The following is a 15,337-nucleotide window of genomic DNA, read 5'->3' on the forward strand; positions in this document are numbered from 1 at the left end:
GGAAGGAATACACGCGGTGCAGTGGAGAAAGGCTAAATGCACAACTGTTCACATGGCATTCAACCCAGGATGGGTCTTACCACGGACTAAAACCATACAAAGGCCTCAAAACAATCCTGGAATAGAAAGCCAGACCTTGCCAAGTAGGAGAAGAAAAGGGCAAATGCAAGGAAGAAACAATGGAGAAAATGCAGGTATAGAGTAATATCGGATACAACTTTCATTAAGTGGTTAATTGGAACTGGTTAAATGGAACATAATGGGAACTTCATTTATAAAATCAGGCACAGGGCTGAATTCAGCCTACAGGCAGTTATTTGCCAGTCCCTAGTCTATGGCAAGAATAGACAAATGTTCCCGAACTAGACTTGGGGATATTGGGGGTATATATGGGTACATATTGCTAAGCACCGCCAACCACAAAACCAAGTGCAAAACAAAGTTTCCAGCAATAGTTAGACAACACTGGCCACCATCCAGGTATTCTTGTGTTGCTGTGTCATGGAGGCAATGGATGCTTTCTATGTGGGATTGTGTCTAGCTGTTTTATTATTTAGTCACAACGTGGTTGACAAGTCTCTCTCACTTAGCCAGATGGGAACAGGCTGAGAGAGTGTTTTGCCAAAACCATGCAGGAAGCTGGGCCTGGTGGCACATGCCTTTAATCCCAGTACTTGGGAGGCAGGGGCAGGCAGAGCTTTGTGAGTTCAAGGCCAGCCTGGTGTACGTAGGGATGTTAAGGATATCTGGAGTTACACACAATGAGATCCTATCCAACAACAACAACAACAACAACAACACTCAAACAAGAGCAGAAAACCCATGCAGGAAACAGTTTTTTGGCTAGTCAAGGGCAATGGACTTCTCCCAGAAAACAGGTCAGGTGGATTCACATGAAGCCAGCTTTTATAATCCAAGGCCAGACATCGCTGGGAAGGACTGTTCTGTACAAAATCTAGTTTAATCCTCTCTTCAAATGGAGAACTCATACCCTCGGAGAGGAATTGATTACCCCCCTGGTGCAATCCTCTAGTAGCCAAAGGGGGGATGAGGTAGGAAAGAGCAACAAGCTAGGATCAACCCCCTTTCTGTTCTTATAAACAAGTCCCTACAACTACATTAGGCTTCTGATATAAAGCACACTGGAATTTCATTAAAATGCAGATTTTCATTCTGTAGGTACTGAGCGGGGTCTGAGAGTGCCCTAGCCACTGCTGGGGTAGACTGATGCTTCAGGCTACACTCTGAACAGTGCATTCCTGACCCCATCATTGATGTGGTTGGGGGGAATGTATCTAGGATTCCACCTTTACTTTCTGATGGAGCTTGGGACTGTTGGTGTCTGCTGGACCAGAAATGAGGCTTGCTGCTTGTGTGGCTACTGAGGTCCTCTGCATCCTTCGCTGGGAAGCATACAGGATGGAGCTTCTTCCGTGCTTCTACTTGAAGTCTGTGTCCTGTTTGGGAAATGTCCCAGTATGCCGGGTTCCATCTAAGACTCCTTTCTGATGTGATACCCTGCTACTTTTCCTACAAGGCTCGAGTTTGCTGCGTTTGCTGTTAGTGTGGAAGGAAGACCTACATTTCCATGAGGTCTGTGCCATGCAATTGGAAGTAACGCCCTTAGATTCTTAATGGCCATTGTCCTAAATCATCAGCCCCAACCTACTTTATTCATATCATGCAAGTTTGCTCCTGACCAGCCCAGTTTCATGCCTTGTTCGCCATTCTCCTGGCGACAGCTGACATACAGCCCGACTTTTCTAGCTGCAGTCTCCTCCTCTGGCCAATGATTTACGTGCTTTATTTAGTTATCCATTTCCTGAGCCGGTCCAGCTCCTCCCAGTCTGGTCTGGTTCCCAGAGCACTTTGCCCCTGTGCATTCTCTAACTGACTTTGTCTTGATCAAGTGTGAACATCTACCAGTAGCTAAAATCCTGATATAATTGTACTACTGTCCTCAAAATGTTTAGAGCATGTCAGACAGACAAATTTTCTTCACTATGTCAACACAGTTGGGCCTTCTCTTGTTTCCCCTCAGTGCTAATGACTCCATTAGTCGTGTCTGAGCCTGACTCTCCCTATTTCACATTTTGGTCTGCTTACAGTGATCCCCTTGCATGGCCTCAGTATCTATCCCATCCTGACGTTTTTCTTCTACTTCCCTATCATAATTGTAAGGATCCAGCACCCCCCTTTCTGGCTTTGTTTTCATGATGGGAGGGTGTCAAAGACTACAAAGTACCAATTCTAACTGTGAAGTGGGGTCCCTGATAAATATCTCCATGTCTTTCAATACTAGTGAGAGAAGCCACATAAACTTGTCAATTGCAGTATTTGTCAAATATTTGCAAATCATATCAAACTTGTGCCAAACTTCACACCCGTGTGCATCCTAGCAGCTACCAGATGCAATCCATTCTCCTGGAATAAATGGAAAGGACCATTGGGCTTCAGCCCCAAACTCTCATTTCCAGAAGTGAAAATTTATACCCAGAGTGGGCAATGTCAATGTCTTTTGGCAATGCAGTGTTTGTGGACAACGTGTTAGGTACCGGTTCCTGTTTGTTCTAAGCCCCCTAAACATACGTTCTTTTTAGTATTCACTGTCTCTTGGGCAGTGTTCATGTTATACCCACTTTGCAGAATGGAAACTGCAAGGTGATAAAGTGACTCCTGTAAAGTCACTCAGTGGGTGGGTAACAGGACTGGAACTCAGACCCAGACTGTCCAAGTGCAAAGCCAACAGGTTTTTTTTTTTTTTTAAATACTCACCCCCCTGGAGTCTAGATTTCTCTTTCTGCTTGTGAATTCCATAAAGAGATAGCAGAGATAATTCTGATAACTCTCTCAACTTAGTCATGACATCCTTGGTGGCCCAGGAGGGCAAGGTGAAATTGTGAACACCCTGCAGAAAATGGAAAGGAGGAAAATGTGTGCACAGTTGAGATTTATGACTTCCTTTGATGATTTCCATTTTGCCTTCATCCTATAAGAACAATCAGGGCCAGGCAGCCTTGCTGACCCTGCCATTTTTCTCTAAGAATTTATGAGAACTAGTCATAGTTTTCAGATAGAAAATCTAAATAAAATAATTTGTCCTTACCTACAAGCCTGTAGCTTTATGGCTTAACTCTGGGTCAATGAATAATTCAGATTTTACAGAACACGATGCCACAGGGCGAGGGTGTACCTCATTCCTTTATGAAAGGTTTAGGAATATTGCTGGTTAGTTTTTGTCCACTAGACACAAACTAGAGATACCTGGAAAGAGGGAATCTCGTGTGAGGAATTGCCCCCATAAGATTGGCCTTAGGCAGGTTTGTGGGGGCATTTTCTTAATTGGTAATTGATGGCAGAGGGGCCAGCCCACTGTGGGCAGCACCCCACCAGCAGGTGGTCTTGACTTGTATAAGAAAGCTGGCTGAGTGTGAGTCAGAGGGAGCAAGGCGGTAAGTGGCATTCCCCTGTGGTCTGTTTCTAGGACAAAGGCAAAAGGTGTGTATAGAGTTAGGTGATGTTCCCTAAAAGCCAGGACTTTCTTATGAGGCCAGTCATAAAGGTCCATGAGTTTCTGGAATTTTCACAGGTTTACTGTGAACTTCTAATTCTCTGGCTGGGGGGATGTCTGTACCTCATGCACAGGGACTACCGGTAAATGTTTGCTAAATGTATGACCAAGCTGCAAACAGTAATGATACAGACCTTGTGCAGATGTCATTGCCTGTTAGGAAGAGTTGATTAGGATCTTCCTAGTTTCAAAAGTGGGGGAAGGTGGGGTGGGGGGGAGGAAGAGAGAGGGAGGGAGGAGAGAAAGAGGAAGAGAAGAGGTTGTAAGAAGAGCTGAGTGATGTAAAGGGATGCAGGAAGAAGATGCAAGGGCTGTGACAAAGACACCAGGTGACACAGCCTTATTAAAGAATAGCTCAGGTCAAACCTATGAAGTTACAGGGGTAACATGACTGTGTTCCTGTTAATCTCCAGAACAAGTAGATGAACAAACAGTAAATGTGGAGAAAAAAGAGAAGAGGAGGAGGAGCAGAAGGAGAAGAAGAGGAAGAAGAGAAAGAGGAGGAGGAGGAGGAGGAGGAGGAGGAGGAGGAGGAGGAGGAGGAGGAAGCAGCAGCAGCAGCAGTCCGTTGCCAGGACTAAACTGAGGCTCCTTAAAAAAAGCACTAAAGATAAAGAGAAAATATGGGGGAATTCATGGTCAGGTCACCTAATTGTCACAGAGATGGGTAAACTACGTTGTCTCTCTGAGACAGAACTAGGAAGGTAACTCTTGCCCCACATACTCATGATGACCTCCATGTCAGAAGTGTACTTGAGGCATGCAGAGGTCAGAATTTTGCTCCAAGATACAGGAATAAAAATTACTCCTTTTGGCCAGAAGATGGAGCCTGGTGAATGAAAAGTTTTATCTAGCTACAAAGATGATTTCAATCGCACCACACAGGGGTGTTCTTTTCTAAGGAGCCATGTCTGGCAGCCTGGTTTACAGTTATCTGACTTATTTTTAATATCCAGAAACCTGGCAATTTTTCTCCCCTTTTTGTATATAATAACATTGCTTTTTTTTTTTTCATTAAAGCCATTGACAGAAACCTGGCATTCCAGCGTGAGTGCAGAATGAGTGTCAATGTTTTGAAGAAAAGCAATTTTGTTTGCAATTTTCTAAAGGACAGAAACATAAATAATAACTAGAAAAGAGATGTATAGATTTTCAAGCTTTTATAAGGACATCTTGAGTTATGTTTCAATATCAAAGGCCATATAAGCAGCACATTTTAGAAAAGAGAAAGAAAATGAATGAATTTATCTGATTCAATATACACACCAAATCATAAAATCAGATCGCAAATGAAGTTTTGATAAGTTCTTTTACCTCACAGTATAAAGGGTCGTAAACCTTACTCCAAATCCCAAAAAGATCCTGGCCAGGGAATCCTGACAGTGATGGCAAGGTTTCTATGAAGCTCTGGAACACAAACAGAAGGACAATATTTCTACATGGAGGCTTTTTTTTTTTTTTATCATCCATAGACAATGATATCTATCCCAGCACTTGGGAGGCAGAAGCAGGCAGATCTCTGAGTTTGAGGCCAGCCTCATCTACATATTGAGTTCCAAGACAGCCTGTGCTATGCAGAGAGTATCCTGTCTCAAAACAACAATGAAGAAAGAAAGAAGCAGCTGGATGGTGGTGGCACACACCTTTAATCTCAGCACCCAGGAGGCAGAGGTAGGTAGATCTCTGTGAGTTCAAGGACAGCCTGCTCAGAGAGAGAGGGGGGAGGGAGGGAGGAAGGGAGGGAGGGAGGGAGGGAGGGAGGAAAAGATAAAAGGAATGATAGGTGATTAGCACCTTAGATATTAAAATACACTACTAAGTTCTAATAAACCATGGTTTGGTTAATCAGAACAAGAAATAGAATTTAAATTCTAGACATGGGCTCCATCTATAAGGATATTTTAATAAACAAGAACTCACATTAGTGAGAAAATATGGACTAGTTAACAAAGCATGATGGAGGGCTGGACAGATGGCTCAGAGGTTAAGAGCACTGACTGCTCTTCCAGAGGTCCTGAGTTCAATTCCCAGCACCCACATGGTGGCTCACAACCATCTGTAATGAGATCTGGCGCCCTCTTCTGTATACATAATAAATAAATAAACCTTAAAAAAAAAAAAAAAAAAAAAAAAAAAAAAAAAACAAAGCATGATGGAGCAACTTGGGATCTTCCCAGGAAGAACACAAAGTGTTAATAATTGAGCAGAGCCAGGTGTGGTGGTGCATGCCTTTGATCCCAGCACTCAGGAGGCACAGACCAGCAGATTTCTGTGAGATCAAGGCCAGACTAGTCTACAGAGTGAGTTCCAGGATAGCCAGGTTACAGAGAGAAACTCTGTCTCAAACAAACAAAAAACCAAAAAAAAAAAAAAAAAAAAAAAAAAAAGCAACAACAAAAAGGATCAGAAATGATCTACATTTTCAGTAAATCAATCAAAATAAGAAAATATGTTATGGTATATCAATTAAAACACTGCACATTTGCAAAAAATTGAAGAAATACTTTACATATACACATAAAATATTTTCCAGATATTTATTTAATAAAAACTAAAAAAAAAAAAAAAAAAAAAAAGTGGTCAGCCTTGTGATCAGTATAATGCTTTTGAGTAACAAAAGGGAAAGCTATTAAATCAGGGGAAGGAGGACTTCCCTAATTAAATAGCCTAGCCCATTGCTAAAACAAGCCACTGACAGACACATTCACCCCACACTTCTTTCAAGAAGGCCAAGTTTCCCCCTTTGCACCCTAGTATGAGGAAGATGGCAGTACTAACTTTATATGGATGAAGCCTCTTCTGGAATTCCTCAGATTGCAAAGTCTCGCTCTTGAGTTCTTGAAAACGAGGGCAGTCCCTGAAAGGCAGGTAGAGCAACTGTGGACGATAGAAAAAAAAAAAAAAAACAAAAAAACATAAGACCTTGATTAGTCAGGTGAACATTGGCAGACACTCAGTGCCAACACTTTAAGCCTCATTAGGTCTAAAGCCACCTTAAAAGTCCCCAGTGTCCTTTGAGCTGAATAGGAATTCTAAAATTAGAAGAAATGAGGCAAATGGTCCTCAGGTCTTGAAACAATAGGGCATGTATCCAGATGCAGAAACTGCGATCTACTTATTTTCCTTTCGTGGGCTGGTAAATATTCACAGTTGCTCATTTTCCGTGTGGATGACTGTTATCTTGCTCTCTCCCCATCCCTTTAATTCCAGCACTAAGTGTGCATCTGTGTGTACTCTCTCTTCCCCAGGAGGAAGGTAAAATAAATTAGAGGTTTGGGATAGAATCTTAAATGGATCAACTATTCGTTGACTTCATTTTAGCAAATCTGCAGACCGTCAAAATAAGAGTAGGTATTAAATGTATGGAAAATATAATTAAAAACGTATCAGGAGGACAAATCACCATAAAATCAGTGTAAGTTTCACAGTCGCTCTCAGCTTTAACTGTAACGCACAGGCTGCTGACTCACGACTTTGTTTTGTGGTTCTTTTTTCATCTGGTCTGCTTTTGCAGCCCTGGACAGCACTATTCTGAGGTTGCTCTTTGATCGCCGATGTGTGTAAAGCTTCGTCTTCAATCATTTCCTTTTACTAATGTCTTTACTTCTGCCTACGATAAAGTTTATAAACCTGCTTTGTAGGCAGTCGCTAGAGCTGGTCTACTGACAGCCTAGATCTAAAACAGACCTCTCCCTTCGTCTTCACTGCCCTCTCCCAGTCTGGACCGGCATAACCTGTGTTTTAGTCCCATGCCTCCTATCTGGTCAGTTGCTGTCCACTCCTCTGACTGCCCAGTCCATTCTCCTCGCAGCAGCTACACCCTCTCTGAGGGCACCCCGAAGATCCAATCGTTTTTTGTGGGTCTTAACTTTCAGAGACTTTTCATTTTACCTGGAATCCAATCCAAACCTGCCATGGCTTATAAGAGTCTATATGAGGTGACACGTAGATAACAGTACATACTTTACCCTACTCCCCCACTGCCGTTCCTTCTCACACTCTCCCATCCAGAAATGCTGGGGATGAGTGCCCCACCTTAGGTTTCTAAGCCACTCTGCCCCGGCCACTACAGCAACTTCTTTCTTCTTCCGAGGAACTTATCACAATCTGGAAGCATTTTATGGGTGTTCTTTATTGTCTATTTCCTATAAGATAGTGATCTCCTGTCACACGCACTGATGCATTGTCAACAAGTGAAGCATGGGTGGTGTGCCAGTCACTACTCAGGAAGCTTCCTATCTGTCCTTTCTGACTCTGTAGGTCACCTGGTTTTATCTTCGCTTTCTTCCTACTTATGACCACGTGATCTCAGGCTTTCATTTCTGCATCCCTGAATTACATCAACAATTACTCTCTGAGGCTCCCACATCTCTTCCTTTTAAGCACTGTCAGGACAGTGACTCAATACACCCCTCATCACATGTGTACAATATCATTGAGGAATGCATACTTTCGTCTCCTCTCTTACCTCATCGGTCTAGCTCAGTCTCACTCTCTGTGAGGACCTGAGTCCCTGCCCTGGGTAGCCTCTTCTCTGAACTCCTTCAGTATATGCAGCTTGTGTTGAAATCATTGCCCATCATCTTGTATTACGCCATGTGGTTGATACATGCTAAGTTTCTTTCATCAAACAGATGTTAAGTTAGGGATGAAGCTTGGTCTTATACTCATCGGTCAGCACAGCTCTGAGAGTAACCTAGCATTTTCAACAATTTTGTTAGATTCTTAACTGATGAGAATTTTGCTTGCCTTAATGAAAAAATAGCTGGAACCACTGAATAGATAATTTTTTGTTTCTCTCTCCATCTCTCTCATTCTCTGTTCCTTTTTTCATCTTCCAATAGCACAGGTATCTTTATTGTGTAATTTGACTACCATCTGTCTGGATTATAGTTGACAAGTTCCTTTGCTCCGCATTGGCTTTGTTTGGCATTGCATTTCATGTTTCATCTCTGCAGAAAAAGGTGTGGTAAACAATTTTCCTTTCTTTTTTTTTTTCACTACCTTTTTAGAACATTGGTAACATATAATGCTTCCATTCTGATCTGTGACGGTGAGGATAAAATACAACATTATAGCTTTTCAGAAAATATCAGAAAAAATGGTTATAGTGGATTAACCTCGAGTGGGGTTGACAGGGGAGGGCTGTTTCTACAAAGCATTTTGAAAACTTCTATGAAGCATGTATGAAAAATTCATATGGCCATTAAGTCAAGTATCTAGCAGTATTGACAGGGCAGAGAGGATAATAGTGTATCCCAGAAGTCCCTGGGAAAGGCTTCCGGACAATACTAATACACAGAGTATGAGATGCTGCTGTGATTTCGATATGTCCTCTAGAGAAGTCATGTGTTGGAAACTTGGTCTCCTGTGAGGCTATGTTGAGAGGTTGAACTTGGGAGATGTGATTGACTGGGTCACAAGTATGCTGCCCTCAGAAATGGATTAGTGGGTCTCTATGGGTGGGAGGGGATTTGTTATAAAAGCAAACTTTCTCAGATACACTTGCTCTGCTTTGCCATCTGATATCCTCTGGCAGGTCATGACTCAGCAAGACGTTCCACACCAGATTCTGAACAGATGTTGATGTCATGCCTCGGACCTCAAGTCTTCAAAGTGTGAGCTGAATGAACCTCTGTATTTAAACAAACGACCCAGTCTGTAGTGCTCAGTTATAAAACACAAAATGGTCAAGCTTACAATATAGTTCAGGAAATTGAGGATTAATTCTCTGTTCCAAACCGTTTCTTCATATTCCTTTACATTCTACATCAGAAGGTTAGATTTATTTATTCCTATTTTCTAAACACCAATTTCTTTGAAAAGACTAGATTTCTTGGTCAACCTATTCTAAATGAGTTAATTTGAATTTCTCTCAAGTAGTTCCATTTAGGCAACTTGGCATATGGTGCTGCATCTCAAACTTGGCTGCCCGTAAAATCATTTAGGAAGGTTATTTTTAAAATACTAATGTTGGATGCTGGGCAGCAGTGGTGCACACCTTTAATCCCAGCATTCAGTAGGCAGAGGCAGGAGGATCTCTGTGAGTTTGAGGCCAGCCTGGTCTACAGAGCGAGATCCAGGGCAGGTACCAAAACTACGCAGAGAAACCTTGTCTCGAAAAACAAAAACAACAACAACAACAACAACAACAACAATAACAACAAAAAATCTGATGTTGGGGCTGAAGAGATGGTTGTAGCAGTTAAGGGCACTCGTTGCTCTTCTATAGGACCAGGGTCTGTTTCCCAGCACCCACATAGCAGTTCACAAGCATCTGTAATTCAAGTTCCAGATCTAACTCCCTCTTCTGGCTTCTAAGGGCACCTGGCACACACATGATGCACAGACCTACATGTAGGCAAAACACTCCTACACATATAATGAAATAAAAACAATTTAAAAGATACTGATGTACAGGCCCTACCCTCAGAGACTGACTTGAGGAGGGCCCCTAGTTATCCAGCATCCTGAAAACTCTCAAGGGGGTTCTCAAGGGCAGCTAAGTCTAAGAACCACTGTTTCACAGGGAAGAAGATGCTTTGAATGGGAGAGGCCCAGGACTGATTGTCGTTTACTAGAAATGGGGCACTGGGTGAAGTTTGTTTGTTATTTTACCTCTCTGAACATTTTATTTCATTTGCTCCAGAATGTAAATTTTTAATGAGAGAGTAGTTTTTGGTGGGCAGGAAGATTTTTGGATATTTATGGGAGATGAGAAACCTATGTTGGCCTTTAAAATCATGGGCATTGAAGGCAGAACACTAGGAAGTGTGTGTGTGTGTGTGTGTGTGTGTGTGTGTGTGTGTGTGTCCATACATATGTAGATGGAGGGAGAGAAATTACCAAAAGTTGAAATGGTAGTAAAGCAAAATGGATCTAAAGAGAACCTCAGCTCCTAGCCTTGGTTGTCTGGACATTTCCGTGTCCTGTGTGTCCAGCAGACCGAATCTGTAAGGCCCTAGCGGCCTAGCTGCCTCCTCCTGGATTACGCCGGACACTGACCCGATCTTCAGAGAGTGACACTGTGTGCACTGGGATGGGCTGCCAGGGCAGGCTGGGATTCCAGATGCTGATCCCTTCTGGGGGAAACAGGGCTGCAAGGTTTGTCATAGCACTCATCAAAGTCCGGTCGACATCTGTGCTCCGAATATAAACCTAGAGGGGGCAAAGCAAAGCAAATGGGAAATTAGAGAAAACGTGATGATTTCTTTCTGTGGAGCTAACAGGGTATCAGGGAAAAATCTGAAGAGAAGCATAGATGTCAGCAGGCATGGTGGGAACATCATACTCATATCTGTCAAGGGATGGATAATACCACAAAAATACAATGGAACAAAGCAATCAGTAGGCCAAGAGTTGAGTTGACCAGTGACACTAGGCCAAAGTATTTACGTAGGTACCTATAAAAACTTGAACTAAGATTCATAAATTTTTATAGGGCAAAATAATTCCATAAAGAGAAATACATCTGTAAATAAGATCTCTGATGTGTATCAGTTTTTCAGACAATAGGCAAAGTTATAAATTCTTCTACGCATTAAAAATTAGTTTGATTTTTTCAAGGGTCAAAGGTCAAAGTCTGATTCTCCAACTTGCCTGATCATGTTTATAGGAATCATTCAAGAATCTTCCGTATCTTCTTCTGATATAACTTCCAAGTTCATAATGCTGTTCCATGCCCCGCTATGGGGAAAGAAAAAAAAATGAAGATTAGGGAAAATATACATTATCATAGTAATGTGAACAAGATGTGCATCACAGTTCCACAATAAAACCTCCTATTTTAACTAAGACAAGAGACAACAGTTGCCTTCGTCAGGACTCCCTGAGAATACTCCTTCATCTTTGTTAGTATGTGTTTAGTTGATAGTTGACAATTTGTGTAAGTAAATGGCTCGTCCGAGGTATGGTAGTGGGATTCCTGTGGGCAGAACATTCAAAGTGATTGATCACTCCCTAGGGATTTTTTTCGAATAAAATCCAGTCATCTGATGAAGTTGAGCTTGCTGAATCTGAAGGTCCCTTTAAGCCTTACTGATTTATTATATTCACAGTCTGTTTATGACTGGCTCATAAAAAATACAGCTTGTTACTCAAAGTGTGATCTGTGGATCAGCAGGGTTGGCATCACTTGGGAGCATGTTAGAAATCAAATTCTTGGGCCCTACTTGTGATGTATTGAGCAAGAAACTTGGGGAGTGCTGGGTATGGTGGTACAAGCCTTTAATCCCAGCATTCAGGAGACAGAGGCAGTGGATTTTTGTGATTTCAAGGCCAGCCTGGTTTACAAAGTGAGTAACTTTGGAAGAAGGGTTCAGAAAACTTTTTAAAAAGATTTGTTTATTTTATTATTTTATGTGTATGTGTGTTTTGCCTGTATGTGTGTCTATGCAACACATGTGTGCCTGGTGCCCACAGAGGTCATAAGAGGGCATCAGATGCCCTGGAGTTACAGATGATTGTTGAGCCACTGTGCAGGTACCAGGAATTGAATCTGAATCACCTCCTATAACACCAAGTGCTCTTAACCACTGAGCCAACTCTTCAGCCCCAGGGGTCTGTTTTTAGCCATCTCTCTCAGAGAGTCTGGTGGGCCACTGACATCAGCCTTAGCTGAGAGCATTGATGTGCATTAAAATAAAAGTATCCAGAGGCGTCTATTGAAACTCAGAATCATCAGCATCTCCCCCTAAGATTCTAGCTCTCTACATCTGGAATGTGGCCCTGGAATTGGTTTTAGCAAGGACCTCCAAATGATTCAGGCTGAAGGAACAGCATGTCAGGCTTGGAGGAACATTGTGTTGAAGTTTGTCATTAATCCAGAGCCTCAGCAGAGAGTCACAAGTCAGACAGGATGCAGTCATTGAAGCCACTGCTTGCACACGATTATTCATTTGCATATTACTTGCAAGCATCTGTCATCACCTTTTATCAAATATGAGGATGACTGTTGTGAAGGAACAATGTACCACAGTCCGAGTAGCTGAAGAAGCAGGTACTTTGGGTCTAATTGTCTTTTAACTTAGAGCTGATTTTTGGAATCTGCTACTTAAGAGACTTCTAGGTTGGAATCTGGACCTCATGGTCCTCCAAAATCTTTCGGTCTCACTAGAAAAGCAGAGCAAGGAAACAGGAGCCTGTACTAAGAAAACAATATGTGAGCCTTTGTGACATTCTCTCATTAGACAGAAAGATGGTTAGGCCATGGTGGGAAGGGCTCTGACCTTCCGAAGCAGCAGATACTGGCTTCCCATAGCTTCTCTGAGTTATAATTTCTACAAAACCTGATGGTTGGTTAGGGCTGTGATTCTCAGCTTTGGCTGAACATTAAAACGAGGCAATCAGTTGAGGATTGTCCAAACATCCTAATGCCTAGGCATGCCCTATGCCAATTAAATAAGACATTGTTGCTATTTTAATGTCTCTAGACAATCTCCATGGAAACCTCTCACACTTAAATACAGTCAGCAGGATAAATGTATCAAAGTGGAAAACTCTGTACACATCTCTCCTTTACTCAAAAAATTAACCAAAGCTGTGGCTCACACTGGCAATCCCTGCACTTGGGGGTGGAGGAAGGAGTTCAAGGTCATTCTTGGCTGTGTATGGAGCTCAAGGCCAGCCTATACTATATGAAAATCTGCCTCAAAAATATAAAACAACAACAAAATAGATCAAACTAACCTGGGTGAGTTGGCCAAATCCTTGTGGCCATGAGGATTCCTTAATGGGGTCATTAGGAAAGGTATCGATGGGACTTCGGTCTCCGTGCCGAAACACCTAAAAAGAGACATGGGACAACATTACAAAGTTCACTTGAGTGTTTTGCCTCTACCCGTCATAATAGAGTTTCTTAAACCATGGCTGCTACCTTGGCTGTCCACTGGAATCACCTGGAGAGCTCTAGATTCTAATGACAAACTGCTCCTTCTCCACTGATCTTGGTTTTGTTAGTTGGGCTTATGACCAAGGGTATCAGTCTTTTAAAATTCTGTACAAATAAAACTCAGGTGAAGAACCATTAACATTTTCTTGTGCTTGATGTAATTATAACATCAAGATAATTGGGCATTGGAAATTGAATGGTATATACATGGAGATAGAGTAATGTATCCAAGATGGTAGACAGATGCATGAGCATACAAGATCACTTGGTGCAGACAGACTGATTAGAAATGTTCTTTTCTTAATTACTGTGACAGTAACAATGTTCTTAAAATTTCACATTTAGTAAAAACAGTGGTTTTGAAAGGATACACTCATTTGTGGATACTTTGGCTCAGTGATTAATTAGTTTTAGGAGGTTGATGGCACATGAATTACAGATCAGGAGATTAGAAAAGCCAGACCTCATCATGTTAATAACACACTTTGGATCTGTATACACATCATGCTATTCGGACTGTGCATTTGTTTCTGAAGAGAGATGTTTGGACTTCTGAAACCTTGGTACTTGATTCTAAAATAGTAGCATGTCAGGCCACACTCAATGCTGTTTTATAATCAAAACATAAAGAAAGAAACATACTCAAGAAGGACAAGATGAGGTCTTACATGGATGCAGAAAATATTTAATAACATAGAGGATGGTTGCATAACACTTCATTTGGTCTGAGATCACCTTCGCTTGTCACTTGGTTTACCTACTGAGAGACCCCACTGTAAGTAAGCAAGAACGTTGTGTTTCTGAACACCTACAAAACAATTTGGTAGACACTGAGGAAGAAACAACCTCAAACTTGAGACACCTTAAGGAAGGAATTCCAGAATAGCAAGGAAGGCTTCTAAGACTCATGCTATGCCTCTGGTATCTGAACAAAGTGGGTCTTTGCTGCCCTAAACCAGTGGGAAACTAAAAGCCCAGCAAGACAGCCTACAGAACAGAGAGAGGAACAGGGCAGAGGGTGGTAAGAGGCCCCCGGGGGCAGGTAAGGAGAAAGAGCTGTGAAGTTTCCCTTTCCAGCAGGAAGACCAGCTGCTGGTGCCAGTCTGCAGGAGAGACTTGGTCGTGAGTGGGGACCATCCGTGTTAGCCATTGGTGACTCTGTCTCCACAACCAGGGGCGTCTTAGACTGCTTGGATCCGTAGCCACTGTGTAACAAACTTCCCAGATCTGAGGAATGACAATGGTGATGCAGCTTTCACAGGCTCCAAACCTCACATTGATTTTTCAGGGTTTCAATCTTAGCACTGTACATTTTCAGGGGCAGATAATTCTCCACTGTAGGAAAGCTGCCTTGTGTACTGTTCAGCAGGCTCTTGGCCTCTTGCTCACTAGCTGCCCATAGTGTTTCCTTGTTATGACAATTGCAAAGACCAAACCAACCTCACCACCGAGTTAGCCAAAGAGAAATACCATAATGAGCGTTCTACTGAAACAATGAACAACCCTTCCTACCAGGCACAACCCTTCCTACCAGCATTCAACTACAAAAATACTTAATGTTTTTTCCATACTGGCTCTGCCTTGAGAAGTTGCTAAGTGCTTCTCATGTTTAATATTCTCAACCAGTTCTGCAGCTTAGTCAATGTTATTATTATTATGTACACTTCACGGCTCATCTCAGTCAAGTGATGAGCCCAAATTCTCAAGCAGGTAGGTGGTAGAGCTACCCAGGCATTGGCCACTGTCTTTCACAAGTGTCTTCTTGAGTGTGTGTGTGTGTGTGTGTGTGTGTGTGTGTGTGTGTGTGTGTAGATTGAACCCAGGGCTTTGAGCATATTCTCTCCCACTGAGCTATACCTCCAGCCTTCAACACTAGC

At 42.3% G+C, this 15,337-nt stretch overlaps 1 protein-coding gene across 3 annotated transcripts in view; it reads right to left on the reverse strand.

Moving 5' to 3' along the window:
• Acp3 (acid phosphatase 3) overlaps positions 1 to 15,337 on the reverse strand; it is a 50,007-nt gene that overhangs the window by 23,848 nt on the left and 10,822 nt on the right. For all 3 annotated transcript variants that reach the window (XM_028869898.2, XM_037207889.1, XM_037207888.1), the window contains 6 exons: positions 13,259 to 13,354; positions 11,171 to 11,257; positions 10,577 to 10,729; positions 6,350 to 6,448; positions 4,886 to 4,978; positions 2,776 to 2,908 (listed from right to left, as the gene is read on the reverse strand). In XM_028869898.2, coding sequence (XP_028725731.1) covers positions 2,776 to 2,908; positions 4,886 to 4,978; positions 6,350 to 6,448; positions 10,577 to 10,729; positions 11,171 to 11,257; positions 13,259 to 13,354 — 661 coding nt within the window. The remainder of the gene's footprint in view (positions 1 to 2,775; positions 2,909 to 4,885; positions 4,979 to 6,349; positions 6,449 to 10,576; positions 10,730 to 11,170; positions 11,258 to 13,258; positions 13,355 to 15,337) is intronic.

The sequence above is a fragment of the Peromyscus leucopus genome, chromosome 7 (assembly GCF_004664715.2).
Source record: "Peromyscus leucopus breed LL Stock chromosome 7, UCI_PerLeu_2.1, whole genome shotgun sequence".
NCBI lineage: Eukaryota > Metazoa > Chordata > Mammalia > Rodentia > Cricetidae > Peromyscus > Peromyscus leucopus.